Here is a 26,349-nt window from a genome sequence, read left to right on the forward strand (position 1 = left end):
TTGCTAAAAGAGTTTATTGTAGTAACATTATGGTGAAGGTTCACATGTAACTATCCAAAAAAAAATGTCGGGCTGTTCTGATTGCTGCTCAAGCTGAAAACAACCAAAATAAGGAGGAGTAGGAGGAGTCTGTGAAGGGATTCTGTCTGCCAATAGAGCGGAGGAACACACCTGCTCTGAGATGGATTGTGGAGGAGCTGTTGCTGGTTCCCCCATCGAGACTGAAGACAATCATGGTATAGACCGCCCCTGGTCTTGGGAGGTTCACACAGGATGCATTGAAAGGCCCCAAATCCCGGTCTTCTACTGGGATAGTAGGTGGGGATGCGTTTCCTTCGCTACATGATATTTTGTAGTTATCAACGGTTTCTTTCTGCTTTTCCCACAAGGCGCTGACAGACGTAGTGGTTGAGTCACCCTCACGTAGCTCCACTCCATTTGGCACTGGAATATGAGTGTTAATGAGAGTGCGACACATAAAATCATGAGTATAGCATGCACTCTCACGCACTTAAAGCTTTATACAGTGCAGCATTGCTGAGACAGTAGTCATTTACAGGTAGGTCGTTACCTACATAATGTTCAATTCCTATCATTGTTGTTGTTGTTTTTATTTCCGTCTTCAGATAAAAAAATACACACATTACAAGTTGCATATACATTGCATGTACGTACAGAAGAAACGGGGGATTGCCCATTTAGTCATATTTGCAAAATATGTCTGTTCCTCCACAGGGTCCACAGGGTCCACCATGATGATGGTAACAATAACCACAATGATAAGAATAAAAGTAATAATACTTCTACAATTGCATTACAATATAACATCAAACTGTTAGAGAGTGTAATGGCAATAACACGAAGACCACCCGACTTACATGTAATGATCCCTAGTGAGCTTGGAGCACTCTCTTTGCCACTGCTGCGAGATACAACAGTGATGGTATATTCATCTCCAGGAGTGGGCAAATCAATGCAGGCAGCTGTCAACGTGTCACCCTTTTGATCACTAGTGATGAGGATTTCACTTGGTGATGCACTACCATCAGAGCATGTGATGATGAAGGTATCCAAGACACTGTTCGGCATCTCCCAGGAGGCTGTTATTGATGTGGTGTTTGATGCTTCTTCCCTCAGAGTTACAGCTTCTGGCACTGTTATAAAAAATGATATATCAAAAATTAGAGAAGATATCAATGATAATAAAAGGTAACTGTACAGGTGCTGTTTAAAGACCCGATAGCGTGAGGATTTATGGACAGTCAATTCATTCGTCCAATTAATCCACCAGGGTGCATACGAATTTACCACGAATAGCACCGGTCAGCAAATACGCGCATTGACATCAACTTGTTGAATGTTTCTAAAAAACCATAAGTGTGACTCTTAATTGTCACCCCCTCCCACGGTAGGGACTTTTTGTAAAACACAGAGTACAAAAGACGCGTTTTTTTTTTTTTTTTTTTTGGGGGGGGGGGGAGAATTTAAAAGCAAATTTCTAGGGAATTACACATATAGAAAAATTAGTGCGAAGTATTATGTTTATAACATACGGGGGGTACAGTCTATGTGACGGTGTAAGAGGGAGCGAAGCGACCGAGTGGGGGAGGGTATGGCAGGGGATACCCCCTCCCACGGTAGGGACTTTTTGTGAAAACAGACTAAAAGTCGCGTTTATAGAGCATTTTAAACCAAATTTCCAGGGAATTAAACATAGTTAACAAAAAATCACTGTGAAGGACTATGATTTTAAGACAAAGGGGTACAGTTTATGTGACTGTGTGAGATCCCCCCATCAGGGGCGAAAATTTCGCATTTTAAGTTATAAAATTGATAACTTTTAGACAAGAAAACTGCCTTTATTGTTCATTTTGGTCAGTGAATAATTGATAAATTATTAAATTTGTTACGGGGGGCACGGAGAACTCGTCTTTCATCTTGGGGGGGGGGGGGGGGGGGCAAGTGCCCCCTCTAAAACCCCCGTCCCCCTCTTCCGGCGCACTTGCTTACTGACACTTCTCTCTCCAAGCTACTCACAATAAATGTTGTGTTCTTGAGGTGTACGTTGTGCCCATTGCTCTCAAACCTCACCTTCCACTTTACAAAACTTTCCAAACTACTACGATGATAACAAAAATCATTGTAACGGTATAACAATAATGATAGCATGCTTATGACAATAATTTAGTAATACAATTATGCAAATCAAAATGTCTGACAGGGTAACGGCAATAGTAAGGCATCAGACTTACGCGCAATGATCCCCCATATTTTATGACATCACTTTGAGCAATTTTCAAAGTATGGATAAGTTAAACTTTAACATTTTCTCTTGACTTTTAACTCCATGACCTAAATCTTTCCTTACAGAATCATTAGGCCTACGCAATTATGCCTGTATATCAAGTTCAAGTTTAGCATTTTCACTCATCTCTGAGGTACAAAACTATTGTAATTTCACCAGTAAGTATTGTATCTTTCGCATTTTAACCTGATATTTGACGCTTGACATACACATTGCATATACGTACAGAAGAAACGGGGGATTGCCCATTCAGTCATATTTGCAAAATATGTCTGTTCCTCCACAGGGTCCACCATGATGATGGTAACAATAACCACAATGATAAGAATAAAAGTAATAACACTTCTACATTATTGTATTACAATTATGATAACATCAAACTGTTAGAGAGTGTAATGGCAATAACAAGAAGACCACCCGACTTACATGCAATGATCCCGAGTGAGCTTGGGGCACTTTCTTTGCCACTGCTGCGAGACACAACAGTGATGGCATATTCATCTCCAGGAGTAGGCAAATCAATGCAGGAAGCTGTCAAGGTGTCACCCCTTTGATCACTAGTGATGAGGATTTCACTTGGTGATGCACTACCATCAGAGCATGTGATGATGAAGGTATCCAAGACACTGTTCGGCATCTCCCAGGAGGCTGTTATTGATGTGGTGTTTGATGCTTCTTCCCTCAGAGTTACAGCCTCTGGCACTGAGTTGAAAAAAAAAAAAAAAAAGATAAATTGATTTTGTACAATTCCTTTTTGGTCATACGTGTGTTGTCAAAACAGTGATAGCAATAACAAGAAAACTATCAGACTTACATGCAATTATCCCAAGAGAACTTGGCACACTTTCTTTGCCGTTGCTGACAGACACAACAGTGATGACATATTATTCATCTCCAGGAGTGGGCAAAGCAATGCAGGAAGCTGTAGTCTGGGTGCCAAAAAGCCACTTTTTGGGTCTAACCTTGTTTTACCGTCCACCCAATGTTTTTTGATGGTTTTACCCTATTTCGAGGGTGCTGAATTCGAATCTAAATGATGCAACTCTTGCATCCTTGAGGGTTTTGAGATATTCAAGATGGCTGCCAAAATGGCCGCCCAAACCGGAAATTCCCATGTATTTCCTTCTACATGGTGAGAAATTGAAAACAATTGATGGTTCTACCCTATTTCAAGGGTGCTGAATCCGAATCTGGATGATGCAACTCCTTCATCCTTGAGGATTTTGAGATATTCAAGATGGCCGCCAAAATGGCCGCCAAACCCGGAAATTCTCACGTATTTCATTCTCAATGGTGAGAAATTGAAAACACTTGATCGTTTTACCCTATTTCGAGGGTGCTGAATCCAAATCTGGATGATGCAACTCTTACATCCTTGAGGATTTTGAGATATTCAAGATGGCCGCCAAAATGGCCGCCAAAACCGGAAATTCCCATGTATTTCCTTTTAAATGGTGAGAAATTGAAAACAATTTATGGTTTTACCCTATTTCGATGGCGCTGAATCCGAATCTGGATGATGCAACTCTTGCATCCTTGAGGGTTTTGAGATATTCAACATGGCCGCCAAAATGGCCGCCGAAATAACCGCCAATTAAAACCAGAAATTCCGATGTATTTCCTTCTAAATGGTGAGAAATTGAAAACAATTTATGGTTTTACACTGTTTGGAGGGTGCTGAATCCGAATCTGGATGATGCAACTCCTGCATCCTCGAGGAGTTTGAGATATGCAAGATGGCCGCCAAAATGGCCGCCAAAACCGGAAATTCTCACGTATTTAATTCTCAATGGTTCAAAATTGAGAACAATTGATGGTTCTATCCTATTCCGATTTCAAAATGGCCGCTTAAACCGGACATTTCCACGTATTTCAATTTTGATGTTTCACAATTGAGAACAATTTTATTGATGATTTTAACCTATTTCGATCACTGTGCTGAATGCGAATTTGAACGAAACCACCCTTACATCATTGAGAGTTTGGAGATATTCAAGATAGCTGCCAAAATGCTCGCCAGAATGGTGAGAAATTGATAACAATTGATGGTTCTACCCTATTTCAGGTTTTCGTCAATGGCAAAATCTAACCCCAACCATACTCTCCTGATAAACGAACGCATATTGTCCATTCCAGTTTGAACTTGCTGTACAGTGAAACCAGCTTTGCCGGATATCTTGGAGTTTGTAAGATACAGCTGTGCCAGGAATGAATCCTGCAAGACTTCAGATGGGGTAGAATATTTGAAAGATTACACTGTTTCATTCACATATCATGGATATGTTTTGAACACTAACAATCAGTGGACGAGACATACCCATCTCGATCATATTGTGATAGTGATGTAGAGAAGTTTACTGAGATTCCCAATATTACCTGTTTTTACCCTTGAACAGTTTTAATCGTTTCATCCATGAACACTCACATTGGTTAATTGGTTTATATTGGTGGTCTTGATGACATTGTTGAAGACAAGAGTTGGACATTTTTATAGTTCCGCTTCAAATTTTTCTTCAATATGATGTAATATCATAACATATATATATATATATATATATATATACATATATATAAATGCATATATATGGGGCGACAAACCTCGTATCTACAAAATATCACATGTTCAGGAGAGAAAAACAAAAACAAAAACAAAAAGCAAACAAACGTGGCAGCCACAGCACTATAACAAATGAGAGAACCTTTCCTTTGACATGCCATGGTAACTTCATTTTTGAGGTAAGACAGCTAAGGTTTGGACAGGACATCATTAACTGATTATCTTTTTATGTTTATTCAAAAAAGTCATTTTCACTAACATTTCAGATACAGCGTCTTGTCGCCCAAGCGGCGATATCACACACGAGGGATGGAAAAATCACAGGTAACGCGCAGTAAAACAGACAAACAAACAAACAAAACAACAACATGTAAGGTAATAGTTGATAGTCCAGTACTTACGAATATCATAATCACGCAGAGTGCTTTTGAAATTACCCTTATATTGATATCTACCTTAGTGGTCATGGATGCAACCATTTCTAGTGACGTAATCAGAATATGCCACAAGTTTCATAAGAGTACGCGGCGAGACTCAAAAGAATACAAGACAAATTTCAACACCAAATACCAGCAGGCCATAATTCAATATTACTCTTATAGCTATATAAAGGATTAACTTCATATCAGTCTGCAGAGTCCTTATTGGCTACCACAGGCATTACTTTATAGCAATTGTGCACAAAGAAATTTTCAGTCTTATCTTCTTCTTTTTTTTTTGTATGTGTACGTTTCAGTATGATGTCAATATCATTAATTTTTTCTTTCCATTACGTGTTAAAGTTGAGACTTGAGACATATCGGAATATGTCAGTATATTACAATACCATTGTGACAGTCATTTTGGATGCCATTAATTGTTGGCTGATTTGACAAATTTGCTCAACCGAGTTGAATTCAAGAATACGGATTATTGCTTTTAATCACTCGCTTCACGTTATAGCACAATATTTCACAATTTATAAGAAAATATCAAGGAATTTCCGTTTATACAGGACATTTTTAAATATCTCAAAACCTTCAGCACCCTCGAAATGGGGTGAGACCATCAATTTATTTTCAAATTTTCACCATTTAGAAAAAAAATATTAACATTGGAATTTCAATTCCTGCCAATTATTTTGGCGGTCATCTTGGACATCTCAAAACCATAAGGAACGCAAAATGGCAACAACAAAATGTCGAGGGTGCTGAATAGGGTCTCAAAAATTTCAAAATTGACAGTTATTTAGGCGGTCATCTTGGAATCCTCAAAACCGGATTCAGATCGGATTCAGCACCCTCAAAATAGGGTAAAACCACCAATTGTTTTCAATTTTACACCATTTAGAACGTATTAGGGGGCCTACATGTGAGTTTCCGTTTTTGACGGCAATTTGGGGGCCATGTGGCGGCCATCTTTATCATCTCAAAACCATTAAGGATGCAAGAGCTGTATCCTGCAGCTTCAAATTCAGCAAACTCAAAATAGGGTAAAACCATCAATTTGTTTTCAATTTTACACCATTTAGAAGGAAAAGGGGGGTCTACATGTGAGTTTCCATTTTTAGCGGTCATTTTGGTGGCCATCTCTATTATCTCAAAACCCTTAAGGATACAAGAGTTTTATCAAGATTCTGATTCAGCACCCTCGAACTAGGGTAAAACCACCAATAGTTTTTCAATTTCTCACCATTTAGAAGGAAATACAGGGAAATTTCCGGTTTAAGCGGCCATTTTGGCGGACATCTTGAACATCTCAAAATCCTTAACGATGCAAGAGTTGCATCATCCTGATTCGGATTCAGCACCGTCGAAATAGCTTCGAACTATCGATTGTTTTCAATTACTCACCACTAAGAAGGAAATACATAGGAATTTCCGGTTTGGGCGGCCAGTTTGGCGGCCAATTTGGCGGCCATCTTGAATATCTCAAAATCCTCAATGATGCAAGAGTCGCATCAGCCAGATTCGGACTCAGCATCCTCGAAATAGCTTAGAACCATAGATTGTTTTGAACTTCTCACAATTTAGAAGGAAATACATAGGAATTTCCAGGTAATTTGGCTGCCATTTTGGCGGCCATCTTGAATATCTCAATATCCTCAAGGATACAAGCGTCACATCAGCCAGATTCGGATTCAGCACCGTCGAAATAGCTTCGAACTATCGATTGTTTTCAATTACTCACCACTAAGAAGGAAATACATAGGAATTTCCGGTTTGGGCGGCCATTTTGGTGGCCAATTTGGCGGCCATCTTGAATATCTCAAAATCCTCAATGATGCAAGAGTCGCATCAGCCAGATTCGGACTCAGCATCCTCGAAATAGCTTAGAACCATCAATTGTTTTGAACTTCTCACCATTTAGAAGGAAATACATAGGAATTTCCGGGTAATTTGGCTGCCATTTTGGCGGCCATCTTGAATATCTAAATTTCCTCAAGGATGCAAGCGTCGCATCAGCCAGATTCGGATTCAGCACCCTCGAAATAGCTTAGAACCATCAATTGTTTTCAATTTCTCACCATTTAGAAGGAAATACATAGGAATTTCCGATTTTGGCGGCCATTTTGGCGGCCATCTTGAATATCTCAAAACCCTCAAGGATGCAAGAGTTGCATCATGCAGATTCGGATTCAGCATCCCCGAAATTGGGTAAAACCGTCAAAAACATTGGGTGGACGGTAAAACAAGGTTCAGCCTTTGGCACCCAGACTACTGTCAAGTTTTCCCCCTTTTGATCACTGGTGATGGATATTTCACTTAGTGATGCTCAACCATTAGAGCATGTGATGATAAAGGTATCCAAGACACTGTTTGGCACCTCCAAGAGGCTGTTATCGCCGTGGTGTTTGATGCTTCTTCCCTCAAAGTCACTGCCTCTGGTACTGAGTTGAAAAAAGAAACCAGTGATAATACAAGGGAGGTAACAGGTGCTGTTTAAAGACCGATTAGCGTGGGGATTCATGAATGGTCCCAATTCATTTGATCCCCACCGGGGTACATACGAAAACCATCAATAGCACTGGTCAGCAATGTGCATTGTACTCATCATTAACGATCGACTCTAGTCGAAAATTTTCGGCCGTGTGTTGTACTTACAGCTTATAGTGATAAAGCTGTACGCAATTCATTACGGGGATTCTTGAGTGCATCCGAACGGGGCCAGCCTGAAATCCCTCTCTATTCCCCGTCCTACGGGGTCTTAAACAAGGTCAATGGAAAACCTTAAAGGAAATGAAGTGATAATCAACGTCATCAGACATCAATTTTTTTTTAATATTTCTAAAAACCATAAGTGTTACTCTTATTGTACTTGACACCTGAATATTTTGCATTTCTATTTCATGCAAAGCAGACACCAGATGCAGTTTACCGGTAAAACGTGGTTTCCATATGGCTGCAGAAACTGACAATTATTGCTCTAAAATGGATACGTATTATGCATAAAAAATGTACGAAATAACGCTGTGATAATATCATTTCATAAGAACAAAAAAGTATGTCGAGAGTATTGCAACCCTACAACCTATGCGATCGTGGTTGGTCATCATCATCATCCAGTTTTAATCTAAGTCTGATCCCGACAACGTAGGTGGCTGGATCTACCTCACTCTCACTCATTCACTTTAAACTCGAACCCTTTCCTCAGAACATAATTGTCATCCCTCCTTAACACCACTACCACCAACACTAACCATCATATCCTACATCTCGCCCTTGTCACCTGTTCCACTTATCCATCATTTTAAGTTTCACATTTCGTACTACACTGAATTTGCCAATGCCCTCTTCCTCACACATCACATTGATCACATTGATCTACCTTACTTACTGACAATTCTCCCTCCAAGTCACTCACAATCAATTTGTGCTCCTGAGGTTTACCTGTGCCCATTGCTTTAAAACCTCACCTTCCACTTTCCAAAACTTTCTAAAATTACTATGATGATAACGAAAATCATTGTAATGGCATAACAATAACAACGATAACATGCTTATGATAATAAATGAATAATACAATTATACAGATCAAAATGTCTGACAGGGTAATGGCAATAGCAAGGCATCAGACTTACGCGTAATGATCATGAGTGAACTTGGCATGCTTTCTTTGCCACTGCTGCGAGATACAACAGTGATGGTATATTCTTCTCCAGGAGCGGTCAAATCAATGCAGGAAGCTGTCAAGGTGTCATCCCTTTGATCACTAGTGATGGAGATTTCACTTGGTGATGCACTACCATCAGAGCATGTGATGATGAAGGTATCCATGACACTGTCTGGCACCTCCCAGGAGGCTGTTATCGCCGTGGTGCCTGATGCTTCTTCCCTCAGAGTCACTGCTTCTGGCACTGAGTTGAAAAAAGAATAACTTGAGGTTACAGGCCAAGCCATTTCTGAGAACTTTGTTGGTTTAGAACACATTCATCTATGATGGGCCAAAGTGTTGGAATTCACTTCATAATAATGTTACAACAGCAATCTTGGGTTAACTCCTTCAATAATAAATTACAATTGTTTTTATTGAAATCTTATAACATCCAACCAAGTTAGGTTCGTTTTACCATCTTAGTCAAGTCATCACTTCTTTGAACATTATACAATTATGATTTTTTTTTTTTTCAACACAAGTCCTCCTTACATGTTCCTGTTAGTATACCGTATACACCGGTGTGTCTTTTCTCCCCTCCTGCATTCTTACCGGTATAATTACGTATAAAAAAAAATGCATTATATTCAATCCAGGTTGTATTTTATCACTAATTTTACATCATGAAATTTTGTTTTGTATTGCTGTCTTGTGTATTTTTCTGAGGGTCCATATCGTACAAGCTTTGCTTCTTAGTGGGACCCTCCATTTCCATCCCCATCCTTAGTTAACCTGTATTATACGCTTTATGTATATATTAACAAAAATATAATTGCTTTTTTTTCCCATCTGCTACTCTTTTTCATATGTACTTTGGTAAATCAAATTCTGCACTTATTACAAATATTCTGTACACATGCATTGTATATGATTTCTTTGTTATTTGATGGAAGTGAAAATAAATTTGAAACCTTGAATCTTGAAAAAGCTGTCTGCCAATATCTCTAGACCAGAAAGTTATGGATTTTATGGCTTCGCATGATGTCACAAAATTTACAGTGGTATTAGAAGCAACCATAGAAGCAACCTAAAAGGATCACTGCAGTCGTCACAATGCACCTTTCTAATTGGTTTCAGATAAGACTATCATGCAAAAATATCATGCAGCAGCAAAACTTTTCAACTGCACTGCTTACTCCTAGAAGCCATCATGGCTAGGTTATATAATACAAGACTTCATTATCATTTGTAATAAAAGGGAAGGATACAACCTAGTACTGTAGAATTTATTTTAACAAAAATAGATAGAATTCAGTAAAGCTTTGTCTACAGGTCTATGGGGGACGTGTAAGGTGATGACAGCATCTGAGATCAGCTGTTTGAATATTTCTGAGAGTCACAACCATAATCCTTGTATTCTACACCAGAAGATTTGTGACAAATCAAAAAAAAAAAAAATCAGAACAAAGTTTGACATAATAAGCCACCACAGCAAGCATTCTTTATGATGAAAGATATCAAACAACCTTGATATCAATCTACACATCTTGGATTCTCTTACGTTGTTCCAGAAGGCAAAATACTCAAATCCCTACACACCAGAAGCTTTGGAGAAAGAATAATGGGTAAGTCCTGAACCATTTCAGGCAGTCATCTGTCATTTGGATCTGGTCATCTCTATCACAAAAATGTGGAATATTGACACAGCCCTAGCACAAAAGAGTAAATGGTAGCTCTAAACGTTGGAGACACGAACTAGCAAACTTTTCTTTCTTCCTAAGAAACAGAAAGAGAATGTCCCTACTGCATCCGACGGCACATCACTGTCTCCATGCTTGAGTCATTTCCGTTGTGAACATAAAACAGATAAGATTAAGTGGTGTCCTTTGAATTAAATAAATGTAGTCTTGTAATAACCTAAAAGTTATGACTTATAGGGTCAAAAGGACTTGTAGTTGCTATTAAAATCATCATCTACCAAAAAATGACTTTTGGTTTGTCCAAACAAAAGGGATAATTAAGCTATCGATTATAGCTATCACCTCAGGCAACACAGTCAAGGGCAGTGAAGGATCGGGGCGGGGGGGGGGGGGGGGCAACGGGCGGCGCCCCCTCTTTATTTTATTTTTTTGTGTCAAAACAGAAAAATGATAAAAGATGGGGGCGCATGCGCCCCTCTTTAATTTTGTAAAGGCGCCTCCCCTTTACGGGATTTCTGGACCCGTCCCTGGTCAAGGGTACTTATGACTGACTTGCTAACGTCGTGCAGTGCACATGACCTAAATATCCATTGCGATTGGCTCTATCCCTGAAGCTGCCAGACAATTCTTGTCAACTCACGTGCAGTCAGATTCACTGTCGCTGGATTCTCCTGTCGCCCGCTAATGCTGGTCACTGTCATCAGGTAGGTATCTCCAGGGGTACTCACATTCTCATATGAAGCGCGATACAGGTCCTCATCTTCCAAATAATCCTCAGTGATGTCACATGGCGTTCCATTGCTACATTTTACCTCAAATATCTCAATCACACCACCAGGATGCCGAAATACGGCACTTACTGATGTCTTGGTAGACACATCGGGCTGGAGGTTCGGAGGCAAGGGTACTAAAAAAAAATAAAAATACAAATTTCGCATCTACCAGATAAACTAAATTCACAAAGGAAGATCATGGACACTGACCTAAGGTGCCGAAACAGGACATGATGCATTTCTTCCTTCTCAGTCATTTCCAACTGAGAATTACCATAAACTCCCCACAAAGAGATATAGAATTGTAACTATACTGTATTGTAACTATAATATTAACTAACTATTGTAACCATAATCTGCACATACAGCTCATATATCTTAATGTTAGAAAATGTTAACTTTTGTTGATGATGATGAATGATATTATAAAGCCATATACACATTCATATAATGTTACATGTCAGTAGATCGTCAAGATAAAGTTGCAAATACCACAGCCAGGAATTTCTACAAGACAATGTTATCATAAAATATCGTATTTAAAGGAAGAAATATGCAATTTGTTAACTCTTTATGTGCCCTGGTGGAAACCCCCTGTGTGCCACGTTATTCCGAGACACAAAGGTAATAAGAGAAAGAATAAATTTTCCAATATGTATAACTTCTACAAATTTTTCTGTTAAGCTGGACATAATAGTGAGCAAAGTTAAAGAGGAATGCCAAACTTTGCTTAAAATGTATAATGATTCTTCTTTTGAACTACCAAATGCTACATTACTGTAAAGGCATGTCTTTTGCACATTAATAATGACATAAACTTAGAATGTACACGCAAATCTAATTGGGAACACCGCTTGATAGTCAATCACCACATAGAATGCAAGCCGTATGTGAGAGGAACAAAAGCGTGAGAAACGCTTTGATTGTTACCGCGGGATTAGCGATTTATCGATCGGTTTTGGCGGCTTTGTTTGTTGAGCAGAATATGCGAAGTTGGCACGCCATCGACTGAGTCGGACGTGCGAACGTGGCACATAAAGAGTTAAAAACAGAACGTTTTTATTAAAAAACTTTCTGATCAAATTCAGACCCATTGAAAGTAGTTCTTCTTTATCTGAAGCATGTTACTGAGAGATGTCTGCCTGATCTCTTATTCTCTTGTACACGTCAACACTTACTTAATGCAGGCAACATGTGGGACAAGCGCTAAGTCTTTATTAAAAAGAAATCAGACATCAGAATCAGAAAAAAAAAAACAGAATGTGATGACGTTTGGGCAGGAGCGCTTGGGCAGGAACAGCTATGTAAAATCAAAGTTTGAGTTCATCATGTGGGGAAAAAAAAACAAGCTGGAATATAGATTCATCGAACATAGCATGCATGTGGGTAACTTTAAATCATATCACAAAAAAAAAAAAAATGTCTTTTAGCAGAACATGTTACAAGAACATCAGGATTCCAAGTCTCAGACATTAAAATATTACAAACTATCATGTTCAATTTACCGGGGTATGTATATAAAGCAGAATACCAATAGCTCATCAACACAAACGTGTGTGTGTGTGTGTTTTAATTGAATTAAAAAAAAAAACACAAATGTGATACTTTACGTTTTATGGAAGAACTTCACATGTGTTGGTGTTGCTTACACGCAGTGAGAATTATGTCAGCCATATTATTCTGTCCATTGCTGAACGAGGTGACAGTCATGATGTAATTGGCACCCGGCAAAGGTAATCCCTCACAAGCTGCCATGTATTGAGCTCCAGTTGTAACATTAATGGATGAAGGGCTGGCTGTGCCGTTACTGCACTCAATGGCGAAGGATGAGACCAGTCCAGCAGGGTTGACCCATTTTGCACTCACCGAATCAGTGGTAGATATGTCCTCCACCAGCACCACAGCATTGGGTACTGTGGGAGAGGATTATATCAAATACATTGTGATCACATCCACTCTACTTTACGAGAGGGCATCACACTTGTAAGGCAGCATAATACAAAGATGACAATCCTGTAAGGTACTTACTTTGTCATGCTTTTAAAACATTATGATTCTAGACATAGCTTTGATTGTGTTTTAAGTCCTGTTTGGACTTGGACCATGATCAAAATCAAAGTTAATGAATCAATATTTTGTAATTTCAAAATGATTAATCTCATGCATATACATGTTCAAAAACAATTGAACCACCGATCAAAGCTCCTATCAATAACAATCTGTTAAGATTGTCATTTTGTATGTCACATTGCATTGGATGTACATTGCTTGCAGCACTCAATGTATGCAAACAATTGAGTCAAGGATCATGCAAATTACACCTGTCATTAAGGTCACATATCCCCTTTCTCACTAGCGCAACACAGAATACCATTGCGTGTATATAATGTGCAAAAGCAAACAATAGCTACTACAGATGTCCCTGCATAGCAGGGTTCAAAATTAGGCTAATCAAATATTTTGCTCCTGCTCAAAAAGGTAAAATCCAGAAAAGCCTTGCAAGACACAAACAGAGTAACAGCCGTATTCTAGCTCTTGAAGATAAAACATAGTTCTCAGAAGCGTTCCGAATTGGAATTTGCTTGCAATATAACGACATGGTCTAACAAGAAACTTTTTTTTTTCTGGCTGACGGGAATTGCCAGGATAATGAGTTGTTTTTGAGTATTTCGAGATCAAAAGTGTAAAATAATTTCGATTGTAGTACACATGTACCAGACTTTCAATTCTGATGTCCCCTCCAATTTCAGTAGTGGGTGGGTAGAACATAACTACAATGATTATAGTATGTGATGATTGAATTGTGCACTTGCAGTGGTATGATATATGCAGCTATGGTCACCATCACCACGATTACAAGCCCATAACCGGACCGGCGCAGCCTTTTTTATTTGGGGGGGGGGGGGGGTGGAGAAGCTTTGTGCCCCCCTCCCCCCCCCCACACACACACACTTTACAGGGATCGGATGCCCCACTCTTTTGCATGAAATATAAAGTGGGAGAAAAGTGGCAGCAACAACATAAAGACTTTTTGTTCTTGTTGCTTTTTTTTTTTTTTTTTGCTTGTCAGACGACTATCGGCGGAAAATCAGACCTTAAAAGTATGACAACATTTTTTTTTTTTTTGGAAATATCTGTGAGAGGGAGCGGAACGACCGAACGGGGGAAGGGTGTGTATGGGGGGGGGGGGGGGTATCCCTCTCCCACACGAGGAAGATTTTGCATTTTCAGACCTGAAATTCAGCGATCTGGTGCTCACTTGTGGTGAAAATTTTGTTTTCTTTTCTTTAAAAAAACAATAAGAAAATGAAATATTCACAATATATTATTGAATGACAAAATCATGGTATTTCAGCTCTTGCTGTGCGACATCACTGTGAAGGCCTACTAAATAATGGGGCCTATCATCGGCGTAGACAGGATTTGATCTTAGGAGGAGCGGTTATGTGAGGGAACGAATCAAGCGAGGGGGGAGGGTATGGTAGGGGGGTTTCCCCCTCCTACGGTAAAATCTCTTTGCGTTGAAAATTTTGACATTTTTCAGTCCAAAAACTGCCGTTTGTAGCTATATTCTTCGCTTTGGAAATTAAGGGGGGCACACCAGGCGCAACTGCTGTCAATCACTGGCAGCAACATCAGGAGAATGGCATAGCGATTAAATGCGAGCGAGCGGAGTGAGCGAGCATGAAAATTTTAACATTTTACAGTCTAAAAACTGCCGTTTGTAGCTATACTTTTTCGCTTTGGAAATTAAGGGGGGGGGGGGCCGCATCAGGCGCAACTGCTGGCAATTACTGACAGCAACATCAGGAGAATGGCATAGCAGTTAAATGCGAGCGAGCGGGCCGAGCGAGCTTGAAAATTTTGACACTTTACAGTCCAAAGACTGCCGTTTGTGGCTGTATTTTTTCGCTTTGGAAATTATGGGGGCACACCGGGCGCAACTGCCGGCAATCGGGCAGCAACATCAGAATGGCATAGACGATTAAATGCGAGCGAGCGAAGCGAGTGAGCTTGAAAATGTTGATATTTTACAGTCCCACATGTCCTTTGTGGCTGTACTAGTATTTTCGCTTTGGAAATTAAGGGGGGGGGGGCGCGCACCGGGCGAAAACTGCTGGCAATTACTGGCAGCAACATCAGGGTCCCGTTGCATAAAACTTTTTTAGCAACCTTAAAAAATTCAGGTTGGGATTTGCCCAACCTGAATTTTTTAAGGTTGCTAATCTAAGAATGTAAAATCCGTTGCATAAAAACTCTGGTTGGGAGCTTCCAACCGGAATTTTGTGATTTCAACCGGAAAAAAGTCAGGTTGGAGTTTTATGCAACGGGCCCCAGGAGAATGGCATAATGATTAAATGCGAGCGAGCGAAGCGAATGAGCTTGAAAATTTTGACATTTTCCAGTCCCAAAAACTGTCGTTTGTGGCTGTATTTTTTCGCTTTGGAAATTAAGGGGGCGCACCGGGTAAAAACTGTTGGCAATTACTGGCAGAAACATCAGGAGAATGGCATAATGATTAAATGCGAGCGAGCGAAGCGAGCGAGCTTCAAAATTTTGACATTTGACAGTCCAAAAACTGCCGTTTGTAGCTATATTTTTCGCTTTGGAAATTCAGGGGGCGCACCGGGCGAAAACTGCTGGCAATTTGTACTAGCAGCAACCATCAGGAGAATGGAATAATAATTAAATACGAGCGAGCGAAGCGAGCGAGCTTCAAAATTTGACATTTTACAGTCCCCAAACTGCCGTTTGTAGCTATATTTTCGCTTTGGAAATTAAGGGGGGCGCACCTGCTCACAATCACTGGCAGCAACATCAGGAGAATGGCATAGCGATTAAATGCGAGCGAGCGGAGCGAGCGAGCTTGAAATTTTGACATTTTACAGTCTAAAAACTGCCGTTTGTAGGTATACTTTTTCGCTTTGGAAATTAAATTAGGGGGCACACCGAGTGCAACTGCCGGCAATTACTGGCAGCAACATCAGGAGAATGGCATAGCGGTTAAATGCGAGCGAGCGGAGCGAGCGAGCTTGAAAATTTTGACATTCTACAGTCCAAAGACTGCCGTTTGTGGCTGTATTTTTTCGCTTTGGAAATTAAGGGGGCACACCGGGCGAACGCCGGCAATTACTGGCAGCAACTCAGGAGAATGGCATACTGATTAAATGCTAGCGAGCGAAGCGAGTGAGCTTGAAAATTTCGACATTTTCCAGTCCTAAAAACCTGTCGGTTGTAGCTATATTTTCGCTTTGGAAATTAAGGGGGCGCACCGGGTGCACCTGCTGTCAATCACTGGCAGCAACATCAGGAGAATGGCAAAGCGGTTAAATGCGAGCGAGCGGAGCGAGCGAGCTTTAACATTTTAAAATTTTACACTCCAAAAACTGCCGTTTGTAGCTATATTTTTCGCTTTTGTTTGTCCCACTTTTATTTGAGAACCATCCCCCCCCCCCCATCGACGCCTCTATACATATAAGGTTGCTTTTGTTAAGTGAAAGATCTGCTGCACACTCTCTGATAAAGTAGGGAATATACATCTATGTCAAAAGTGTACAAAGTTTATCCCTTATCCCTGTATAGCGGACCTTTTGCATGTTCATGATTGCAATACAACGATCTGGTGCATAGTTCTGGCGATATTTGGATAATTTTCCATTAAGAAAGTTCGAGATTTGTCCTCATCTCGGGAATTGCTTGGGGGATAAATGATTTGTCTGTCTAAACACTTCCCTTCGGGGCGGGGCAAATGCCCCTTTGCCCCCCCCCCCCCCATAGATTCGACGTCCCTGATCTTCCCTTGGTATGCCCATAGATGTATCCTGACTGAGTCATCAGTCACTGTCGTTTCTCAGGAATGATTCAGGAAATGGAGGGAATTCAATTATGGCGATAAAGTTGTTGTTATTGTTTGTTTGTATGTTTCGTACATATTTTGCAGATGGTCCCCAGTTACTCGCGTCATAGCATGTTTACATGTAGACCTATACTATTTGACGTTGTCAACGCCTGAGCCATACCTTACAGTGTATGTCGATGTTACTTTCTTCGCGAGCGAGCGAAGCGAGCGAGCGCTTGAGAAAATTATACATTTTCCTACAAGATAGAATACTGTTCAGCTCTGTTACCTGTCTGAAGGCCGGCGTACAAACGTCATGCTATATGCCAAAATTGATACAATCACATTTCTGCTTCCTCCATTTTTTCCCTTCAAAATTCAGGGGGGATGATTGTACAGGCCATCCCCCCTCCTCCATTTCAGGGGGGATATATCCCCCCATCCCCCCCCCCCCCGGGATTTACGCCATGATGATATCGCATGCAGCTAACAGCATGCGATTCACTCTCGCGCGAATAAAGTAGAACTGTTATGGCCCAAAAGCATCAGGTAGCAATCTGGATCAGGTATGCTTTGAAACTGCAATACTTCGGAGCACTTTTGGGGGAATATTCCGCATTTTTTGTTATTACGCAATACCCAAATGAATTGTGTTATCACAGCGTTATTTTACACACATCTTGTGCATATGTCTCCATTGTCATCTAAAATTTAACAGTTTCTGCAGGCGTATGAGAACTGTTATGCCTATTCTTATAATGCATGCCAAGAAGAAATAGGTGGAAGAAGCATTGTAATCATGGCTGGAAACACATGTGAAAAACGATGTGCCCTATACCAGATGAAAAAAAAAAAAAAAAACCACAGCAAAACAAAAAACTAAACAAAACCAGTAGAGGAAAAAGAACCAGAAACAACCAAAAAGAATACTTACGGGAAAAAAGTTTGATGCTAGCTTCATTGGTCTGATCACCACTAATGCTGATGACAGTCATGATGTGCTCATCTCCAACTTGGTAGAGTCCAGTACAGGATGCATTCACAGGATGGTCACTGTCTGCATCTATAGTAGCTGGGGATGCAGTGCCATTACTACAGCTGATGATGTACAGCTCTACCACTCCATCAGCTTTATCCCAGCTTGAATTTACTGTTTCATTGGTAGAATCACCTGGAATTAGAACCACTCGGTTTGGTACTATTGAAATAAAAGAAAGAAAATAAGACAAATTATGACAGAACATAGGAATGAATATGTTCTTCTGTAAATGTGTTCTTCTTTAACCAGAATTTTTGGTCCTACACCCCGAACCATTTTCGTTATATCGAAATTTCCTTTTAACCGGACAAAAACAGTACAAGTATGCTGAAAACACGCAAACCATGCGTACATTGTAAATGGTAATCATACGTGGAAAAGCAGTGATGTGGTGCTATCTCACTGATTTTATTTGTATTTTACATTAAAACAGAGTATGAAGTCGTTTGTGCTTTCATGCTTTATAATATAATTCGGTTACAGTTCTTTATTCTAAAGGTTATTCTAAAGGTCCGTTATTGCACAGTTTCGTTATTCCGAAGGCTCGTTATTCCGAAGACTCGATATTCCGACGGCTCGCTATTCCATATATTTGTTATTGCGAAGACTTGTTAATCCAAAAATGAAATTAGGTTCAATATTCCGAAGGTGCGTTCCGAAGGTAAATTCGTAATTCCGAAGTGTAATAGGCCTGTGGTTCGTTATTCCGAAGGTACGTTAATTCGAAAATGAAAAATGGTTTGTTAATCCGAAGATTTGTTAATCAAAAAACTTGAGAAGGTGTGTAATACTTAAGGTTTGTTACTAAACTCACCTTTCTTCCACTTTTTGATTAACAAGCGTTATTTCACTTTCGGACTAACGAACCTTCGGAATAAGGCCACATGTTAAATGTTCGTTATAACGAATCCTAATTCATTTTCGGATTAATGAACATCTAGGTCTACATACGGAATTTGTTTATTTTGGAATAACGAACCTTCGGAATAACGAGCCTATTTCAGTTCCGATTAACATATTACGATAACGTAAGTTCTAAGAAACGGTGTTTGACACAGGAAACGAACACAGAGCGATTTCTATTTCAACGCACTGAAATGTGAAGCGTTATCGCACCCATGCATAGACACTCTGTAGTTTGTTCTGTTGTGTAATTTCGTGAGCGATCCGCATTTAATCGCAGCACATTCTTTTGTTTTTCTTGTCAATGGCGCTCGAAAATGGCTTCGTTATATCTAATGTTCTGTGAGAAGATTTTACAACGGGCCACAAGTGTGCTAAATGTGGTCTCTATGTAAAGAGGGAACTCTCATGAATGCTATGATGGTAGAATATAAAGCAGAGCTAATCACCCGACTGGGAAATTTTGGTTTTAAAAGAGGTATTCGAAGCAAGAAATTTGCCTCCTTCCCGAAATAACTTTTTACATCCGGGACATGCGTGACGTAGGCAGTCCGTCCAATTTGCTTGCAGTGAGCGCGCGCTCTTGCTAGCTATGAGCGCTAGCTGGCTTGCATAGCATGTATGTACCTTCATCACGTGACTGTGTTTAGCCAATCACTAACCGGTATTTGGCTAACCCATTTAATATCAGAAGTTGGTACTTATGAGTAAAGAAATTTCTAAATACTTCCTTTTTGACTTAGATCTATTTGTAAACTAGAAGAGTACATGTAAATTATTCACAGATTAGGAGAGGTTGGCAGTCAGGACTGAACACTTTCTCGATCGATCTCTCTCTCTTTCGGGCATATTCGAATGGCAAGATCACTTGGTTGTAGACTCGCTTTTATACATAAAACACCTAGGCCTAAATCCTAGACTCTTTTTCCAAACCCATGTAGGTCTACTGGGGGGTGTTTCACAAAGCCGTTCTTAAAGTTAGGAAGGACTTAAGTGCGACTGGTGATCAGTTCTTGTGCTGAATTATTGAGATTCTGATAAGTATAGCACGCAAGAACTGATCACCAGTCGCACTTAAGTCCTTCTTAACTTTAAGAACGGCTTTGTGAAACACCCCCATACAGGTACCAGAAAGAGTGGAGTCAACCTTAGACCTCTGCTCTAGAGATTCTAGAGACTAGTATTAGTGCTAACGTTAGAGCTAATGTTATGATAAAAAATGTTAGATCAAGATAGAAATGTTAGATCTAACGTGAACTTTTATATCAAAGTTAGCCTAGATATATAATAATATTATACATAGATTTAGAACCTCTAACAAAGTTAGATGTCTAAACTTAGGTCTAACGTGTTAGCTAGGCCTTGTTAGTTGGGTCTTTACAACAAAACTTCCCAGAATCTAGTACATTACTAGAAACCTCTAACGTTAGGTAGAATCAGTGGCCCAGATCTTGACTAACATTAGATCCTAATTCTAGACGTCAGCTATTTATACTTCAGACCCCCTAACGTTAGATTTTATATAGGTCTAGTAATAGTAGATTCTAGGCCTATTTGATTAGACTCTACACGTTAGTAGATCTACATCTACACTCCAGCCCCTTGCCCTGGACCTGGCTCTAGCCCTACAAATACATCTAAGGTTAGTAGTAGTGGGCCTGTACTGTCTACGTTATACAACTGCTAATGTGCTAACGTTAGGTGTTCAGTTCAATATGATTAGGCCTGGTCCGATTGAATTGTTTTGGCATATTAACAGGCGTAGCCGTACATCTAGCAGTAACCCCTACCTATAATGTCTAACAGTTAGAGAGAGTGTAACCATTCAAGATAGATTAGAGTTAGACCTAACGTTAGACGAGGATCCAGTCGAGTCTAACTGCATGTGATGAGGCCATAGATTAGAAACCTAGATCGAACGAACAGAAGACACATAGATCTAGGGTGACACGACATATGCTCCTGCGACAAATGCTCCGACGACAATTACTCCGAAAAATGCGACAAATGCTCCGCGACATTTGCTCCGCGACAAATGCTCCGGCGATATTTGCTCCGGCGACAAATGCTCCGCCGAATTTTGCTCCGCCGACAAATGTTCCGGCGATATTTGCTCTGGCGACAATTGCTCCTGTGACAATTGCTCCTACGACAATTGCTCTGGCGTCAAATGCTCCGGCGACATTTGCTCCGGCGATAATTGCTCCTACGACAATTGCTCCTAATGTGCGACAATTGCTCCGGGGACATTTGCTCCGGCGACAATAATTGCTCTGGCGTCAAATGCTCCGGCGACATTTGCTCCGGCGACAATTGCTCCTACCGCAAATGCTCCGACGTCATATAGGCCTAATGCAAAAGTCTGAAGGTACGTCTGTACCTTCAGACAGGTACGACATTTGCTCCGGTGACAATTGCTCCTCCGACATTTGCTCCGACGTCATATGATGCAAAAGTCTGAAGGTAAAGACAGGTACGACATTTGCTCCAGCGACAATATTGCTCCTTCGAAAACTTCTTGTACCACCTTTGCTATACAAAGGTAAGACATTTGCTCCTGCGACGAATGCTCCAGAGACATTTGCTCGGACGGTCCTCCGACGGCAATTCGTTCCAACGGTTCGATAATTGATCTGGTGAAATTATATCAGACGAAATTTGTTTGAAGATGAGACAATTTCAAGGGTGAAAAATGCCCTCCTCACAATTTCTCCGGCGGAAAAAAAAAAATCTTCCTGAACTTCTCCTAAGAATTATACATGTTTTTGTTTCTTTGTTTGTTTTATTCATAGTTATTGCATATTGACTCTTTTTGAATTACTTTTGTAAAATCAAATGGAGAATCCTTAATAAAGATAAGGAACGAATGAAACGAAATAACAAAAATACACAATTCAACAAGGAAACCCATATTTTCTTCTTCTCACAATATCATTAACTCAAATTACGCTTTCACATATTGATCCAAGTCTGTGGAACTTTCCTGAAAGTGACACAATAGATTGAAGGTCAATGTTTAAAGAAAAATGTTAGATCGTATTTTCTTGATATTAATAATTGGTATTGCAGGAATGTAATCTTCGTATTTTGTATACTCCTTTACTCATAATCATGTATATTGCATTGTTATAAACTGCGTAACGTGATAATTCAATCTTGTCACACTTCCCCCATTATTGTTCGTCGTTAGCTAAAACGCTAAAAAGCTAGAGTCCTTTTTACTCGTCCATCAGGGTTGCCGCACGCTGAGTGTCCATGACTGGCTATGGCTCCATTGCAATTGCTACTCCTTCGCTTCTTTGCCATAAATACTCTTTTTCGGAATGAAGCGTGTCGTCAACAAATTACAAAAATGCGTTCAGCAGAGGCAAAACATATGCGAGAAACACAGTCCAAAGAATGCAAAGCAAAAGTTCTCCTCAAATTGGGATGTTGTTTGACTGTTTGTTAGTTACAAGACCATTTCAAAATTTCTTTCAGGATCCGAAGCTGATTTAAATTAGAGACAACACAAAACATGTCGATAGAAATTGTTCTGGTCAACGATCCTGCAACTAAAAGAGATCAACTAATAACCTCATTGAGCTAACCCTAAAAACCAACAACCCTTTGTGATATCTCTCTCTCATGCTAAGAGCAGGAGTACATTGAAAAAAAAAAATAGCCAGCGACAAGGGTATTCGTTTAAAGCGTACACGCAATCCAAAACATCCCTAACGGCCTTTTTTTTTCTTTTTTTTTTTTACTGGTTTGTTTTATTATTTATGTATGGGTGCAGGGCGGCGCCAAGGCGCCCCCTATGATTTTGCTATAAAAAAAAAGAAAGAAAGAGAAAAAAAAACTAAAGAAAGAAAAAGAAAAGGGAAAGGAGAAGAGAAAGATCGAGGGTTAAAAAAAAAAGATTGCCCCCTGATTATAAGCCTATATGTGGGTCTAAAATTTACATTATTTCCTAGTGCAAAAAAGAATACGTGGATAATGGATTCGTTATTGGGTTTCTTGGGGGGGGGGGGGTGGTGTTAAAAACATGGCCAGAAGAAATCTTCAGTTTTATTTCGGTAGTTAATCATCATGGTACCCCACTTATTACTTTGATAACACTATAATTGATTTAGCAATGTTACAGTTCGCTGAATTATGTTAATGGTAATGTTTCATAGATACGTATTTTCTGATTTTGCTATTCATGTATTTGTTATTTTGTCAATTGTACAAGTCATATTAGTTTGTTATTTTGAAAATTGTGAAAGTCATATTATTTCGTTATTTCCTCAATTGTCAAAGTCATATACTATTTGTCGAAAATTTATTGTAATCCTTTTTGTTTGGATCAGATCAATAAACTCAATTGAATTGAATTAAATTGAATTGAACACATGGGCGCCGGAGCGGGAGACAGAGTGGGCCCTTGCCCCCCCCCCCCCCCCAAGAATTTTTCTTCGGGGGGAACGAATGTGCCCCCGGAAGGTTAAGAAATAATTAATAAATCAATTAATTAAAGACAAAATTAAACAATAAGGCACTTTTCTTGTCTAAAACTTGTAAATAATACAACTGAAAATTGCGAAATTTTCGCCCCTGCTGGACGGGGCGCTTAAAATTAATGTATTTCAATTTAAGTTTAATTTTTATTCCAACGCTGACGGTGTCGTGTTTTTATGTTCTTAACTTTCATTTGTCGCTGGAGCAACTGTCGCCGGAGCATTTGTCTCCGGAGCAAATGTCGGAGGAGCAAATGTCGTACCTGACTGTACCTTCAGACCTTTGCATCAAATGTCCTTCGAGCAATTGTCATCGGAGCAAATGTCGCCGGAACGTTTGTCGTAGGAGCAAACGTTGGAAGAGCAAAGGTCGTACCTGTGAGTATCTTCAGACCTTTGCATCATAATGACGTCGGAGCAAATGTCGTAGGAGCAATTGTCACCGGAGCAAATATCGCCGCAGCAAATGTCACCGGAGCAATTGTCGCACCTTAGGAGCATTTGTCGTAGGAGCAGATGTCGCCGGAGCAAACGTCGCTGGAGCAAATGTCGCCGGAGCTTTTGTCGTAGGAGCAAACGTCGCCGGAGCAAATGTCGCTGGAGCAAATATCGCCGGAGCATTTGTCGGCGGAGCAAATGTCGCCGGAGCATTTGTCGGTGGAGCAAATTTCGGCGGAGCAATTGTCGCGGAGCAAATGTCGCGGAGCATTTGTCGCATTTTTCGGAGCAATTGTCGTCGGAGCATATGTCGCCGGAGCAAATGTCATGGAACCAGATCTAGACGTAGACCTAATGTAGGGCTCTTTTCGCACCGTGTCAAGACGTGCCTTACGGAATAATCGGTGTTCCACTGATGACTAACCAGCACCGCCGGCACGGTCGGGTGGCGGCCCGGGGGTTGGTAGGCATGCCCACGGGATCGGTGCGAAATACAGCCATTAGACATCGGCCTAACGCAACGGCGTAGCCAGGATTTGATCTTAGGGGGGGGGGCGGTTAGTCTGCGAGGGAGCGAAGCGACCGAGCCCGAGCGAGCGGAGCGAGCGAGGGGGGGGGGGGGGAGGGTGTGGGAGGGGGGTGTCCCCCCTCCCACGGTAAGAACTTTTTGCATTTTGATGTTGTAAATGGTGCAATTTGATGCATGTTTTTGCGCGTTTTATCGACGAGAAACAGTCCCACTTGTTTAAGGTAGCAGTATATTTTGATGTAGATTATTATTGAACAATTTGCCTATCAAATGGTATAATTCAAATACACTTCTTGTGTTGATTCTTTTCACTGAATATCATGAACGCGACTGAACCCGAGCGAGCGGAGCGAGCGAAGGGGGAGGGGAGGGGGGTGTCCCCCCTCCCACGGTAAGAACTTTTTGCATTTTGATGTTGTAAATGGTGCAATTTGATGCATGTTATTACGCGTTTTATCGACGAGAAACAGTCTCACTTGTTTAAGGTAGCAGTATATTTTGATGTAGATTATTATTGAACAATTTGCCTATAAAATGGTACAATTAAAATACACTTCCTGTGCTAATTCTTTTCACTGAATATCATGAACGCGACTGAACCCGAGCGAGCGGAGCGAGCGAGGGGGGAGGGGAGGGTGTGGGAGGGGGTGTCCCCCCTCCCACGGTAAGAACTTTTTGCATTTTGATGTTGCAAATGGTGCAATTTGATGCATGTTTTTGCGTGTTTTAACGAGTTGAAACAGTCCCACTTGTTTAAGGTTGCAGTATATTTTAGCGTAGATTATTATTGAACAATTTGCCTATAAAATGGTATATCATTTAAATAATCTTCTTGTATTAATTCTTACACTGAATATCATGAACGCTGTCTGCAGTTCAGCAATCAAACAGAAAAAGCATGCACACGAGGGTGTACATAGGGGCATATCCCCTCCCACACGAAGGTGATTTTGCGTTTTCAGACCTGACATTCAGCGATCTGGTGCAAATTTTTGGTGCAATACTTTTTCATCGAAGTGTTAAAATCACGGAATTTAGCTCTTATTCCGAATGTGCACCATCTGTGTGTATGTATAAAGTCTAGTGAGGTAGAGCTTAGGGGAAGGGGGATTCCCCTCCCGCTCGCGGAGCTTTTGCGTTTTTAGAATTGAAATAAAGCGATCTGGGTATAGTCACAGTCTATACTTCTATGCATGGCGGAAGGGGGGGGGGGAGGGGCGGGCGAGCAGGGAGAAGGCGTGGGCGAGTGTTATCTCCACCCTTCCCTTCCGATGGAGCTTTTGCCTGAAATTGAGATATCTCGTATACGCATATTTGATGGAATCAACATGTGGGAAATCACAAAAAAAAAAGAAAACTGATGGGGGGGGGGGCTGAGGGAGGAAAGGGTCGATTAAAAGGGGAAATTCCCCTTATACATGAGGGAACCTTGAGTTTTCGGAATATAGGTGATAAGTCTTGTGCACTCAGAATTATTCATATTTTTGTTGTGTGTGTAAATCTGAAAAGTGTACTAAGCTAGGGAAAGAGGCACAGAGGGGCAGGGTTTGGCAGGGGGATACCCCCTCCCAAGCACGAGAGATTTTGCATATTTTGAATTGAAATTCAACGATCTGGTGCACACTGAGTGAAATATTAAAAAAAAAAAAATATCTTATTTGATGAAAGGTTGCAAAGGAGACCCGCTTCATGTGCATGCATACAGTATACA

At 40.5% G+C, this 26,349-nt stretch overlaps 1 protein-coding gene across 1 annotated transcript in view; it reads right to left on the minus strand.

Moving 5' to 3' along the window:
• The window catches only part of LOC140228829 (tenascin-X-like), a 112,444-nt gene that overhangs the window by 76,977 nt on the left and 9,118 nt on the right, over window positions 1–26,349 (minus strand). Inside the window, exons 4-10 of the mRNA XM_072309101.1 lie at window positions 18,183–18,446; window positions 13,155–13,322; window positions 11,277–11,543; window positions 8,923–9,198; window positions 2,732–3,007; window positions 879–1,154; window positions 172–444 (exon numbers count right to left, since the gene is read on the minus strand). Of these exons, the coding sequence (XP_072165202.1) occupies window positions 172–444; window positions 879–1,154; window positions 2,732–3,007; window positions 8,923–9,198; window positions 11,277–11,543; window positions 13,155–13,322; window positions 18,183–18,446 (1,800 nt within the window). The remainder of the gene's footprint in view (window positions 1–171; window positions 445–878; window positions 1,155–2,731; window positions 3,008–8,922; window positions 9,199–11,276; window positions 11,544–13,154; window positions 13,323–18,182; window positions 18,447–26,349) is intronic.

The sequence above is a fragment of the Diadema setosum genome, chromosome 5 (genome assembly GCF_964275005.1).
Source record: "Diadema setosum chromosome 5, eeDiaSeto1, whole genome shotgun sequence".
NCBI lineage: Eukaryota > Metazoa > Echinodermata > Echinoidea > Diadematoida > Diadematidae > Diadema > Diadema setosum.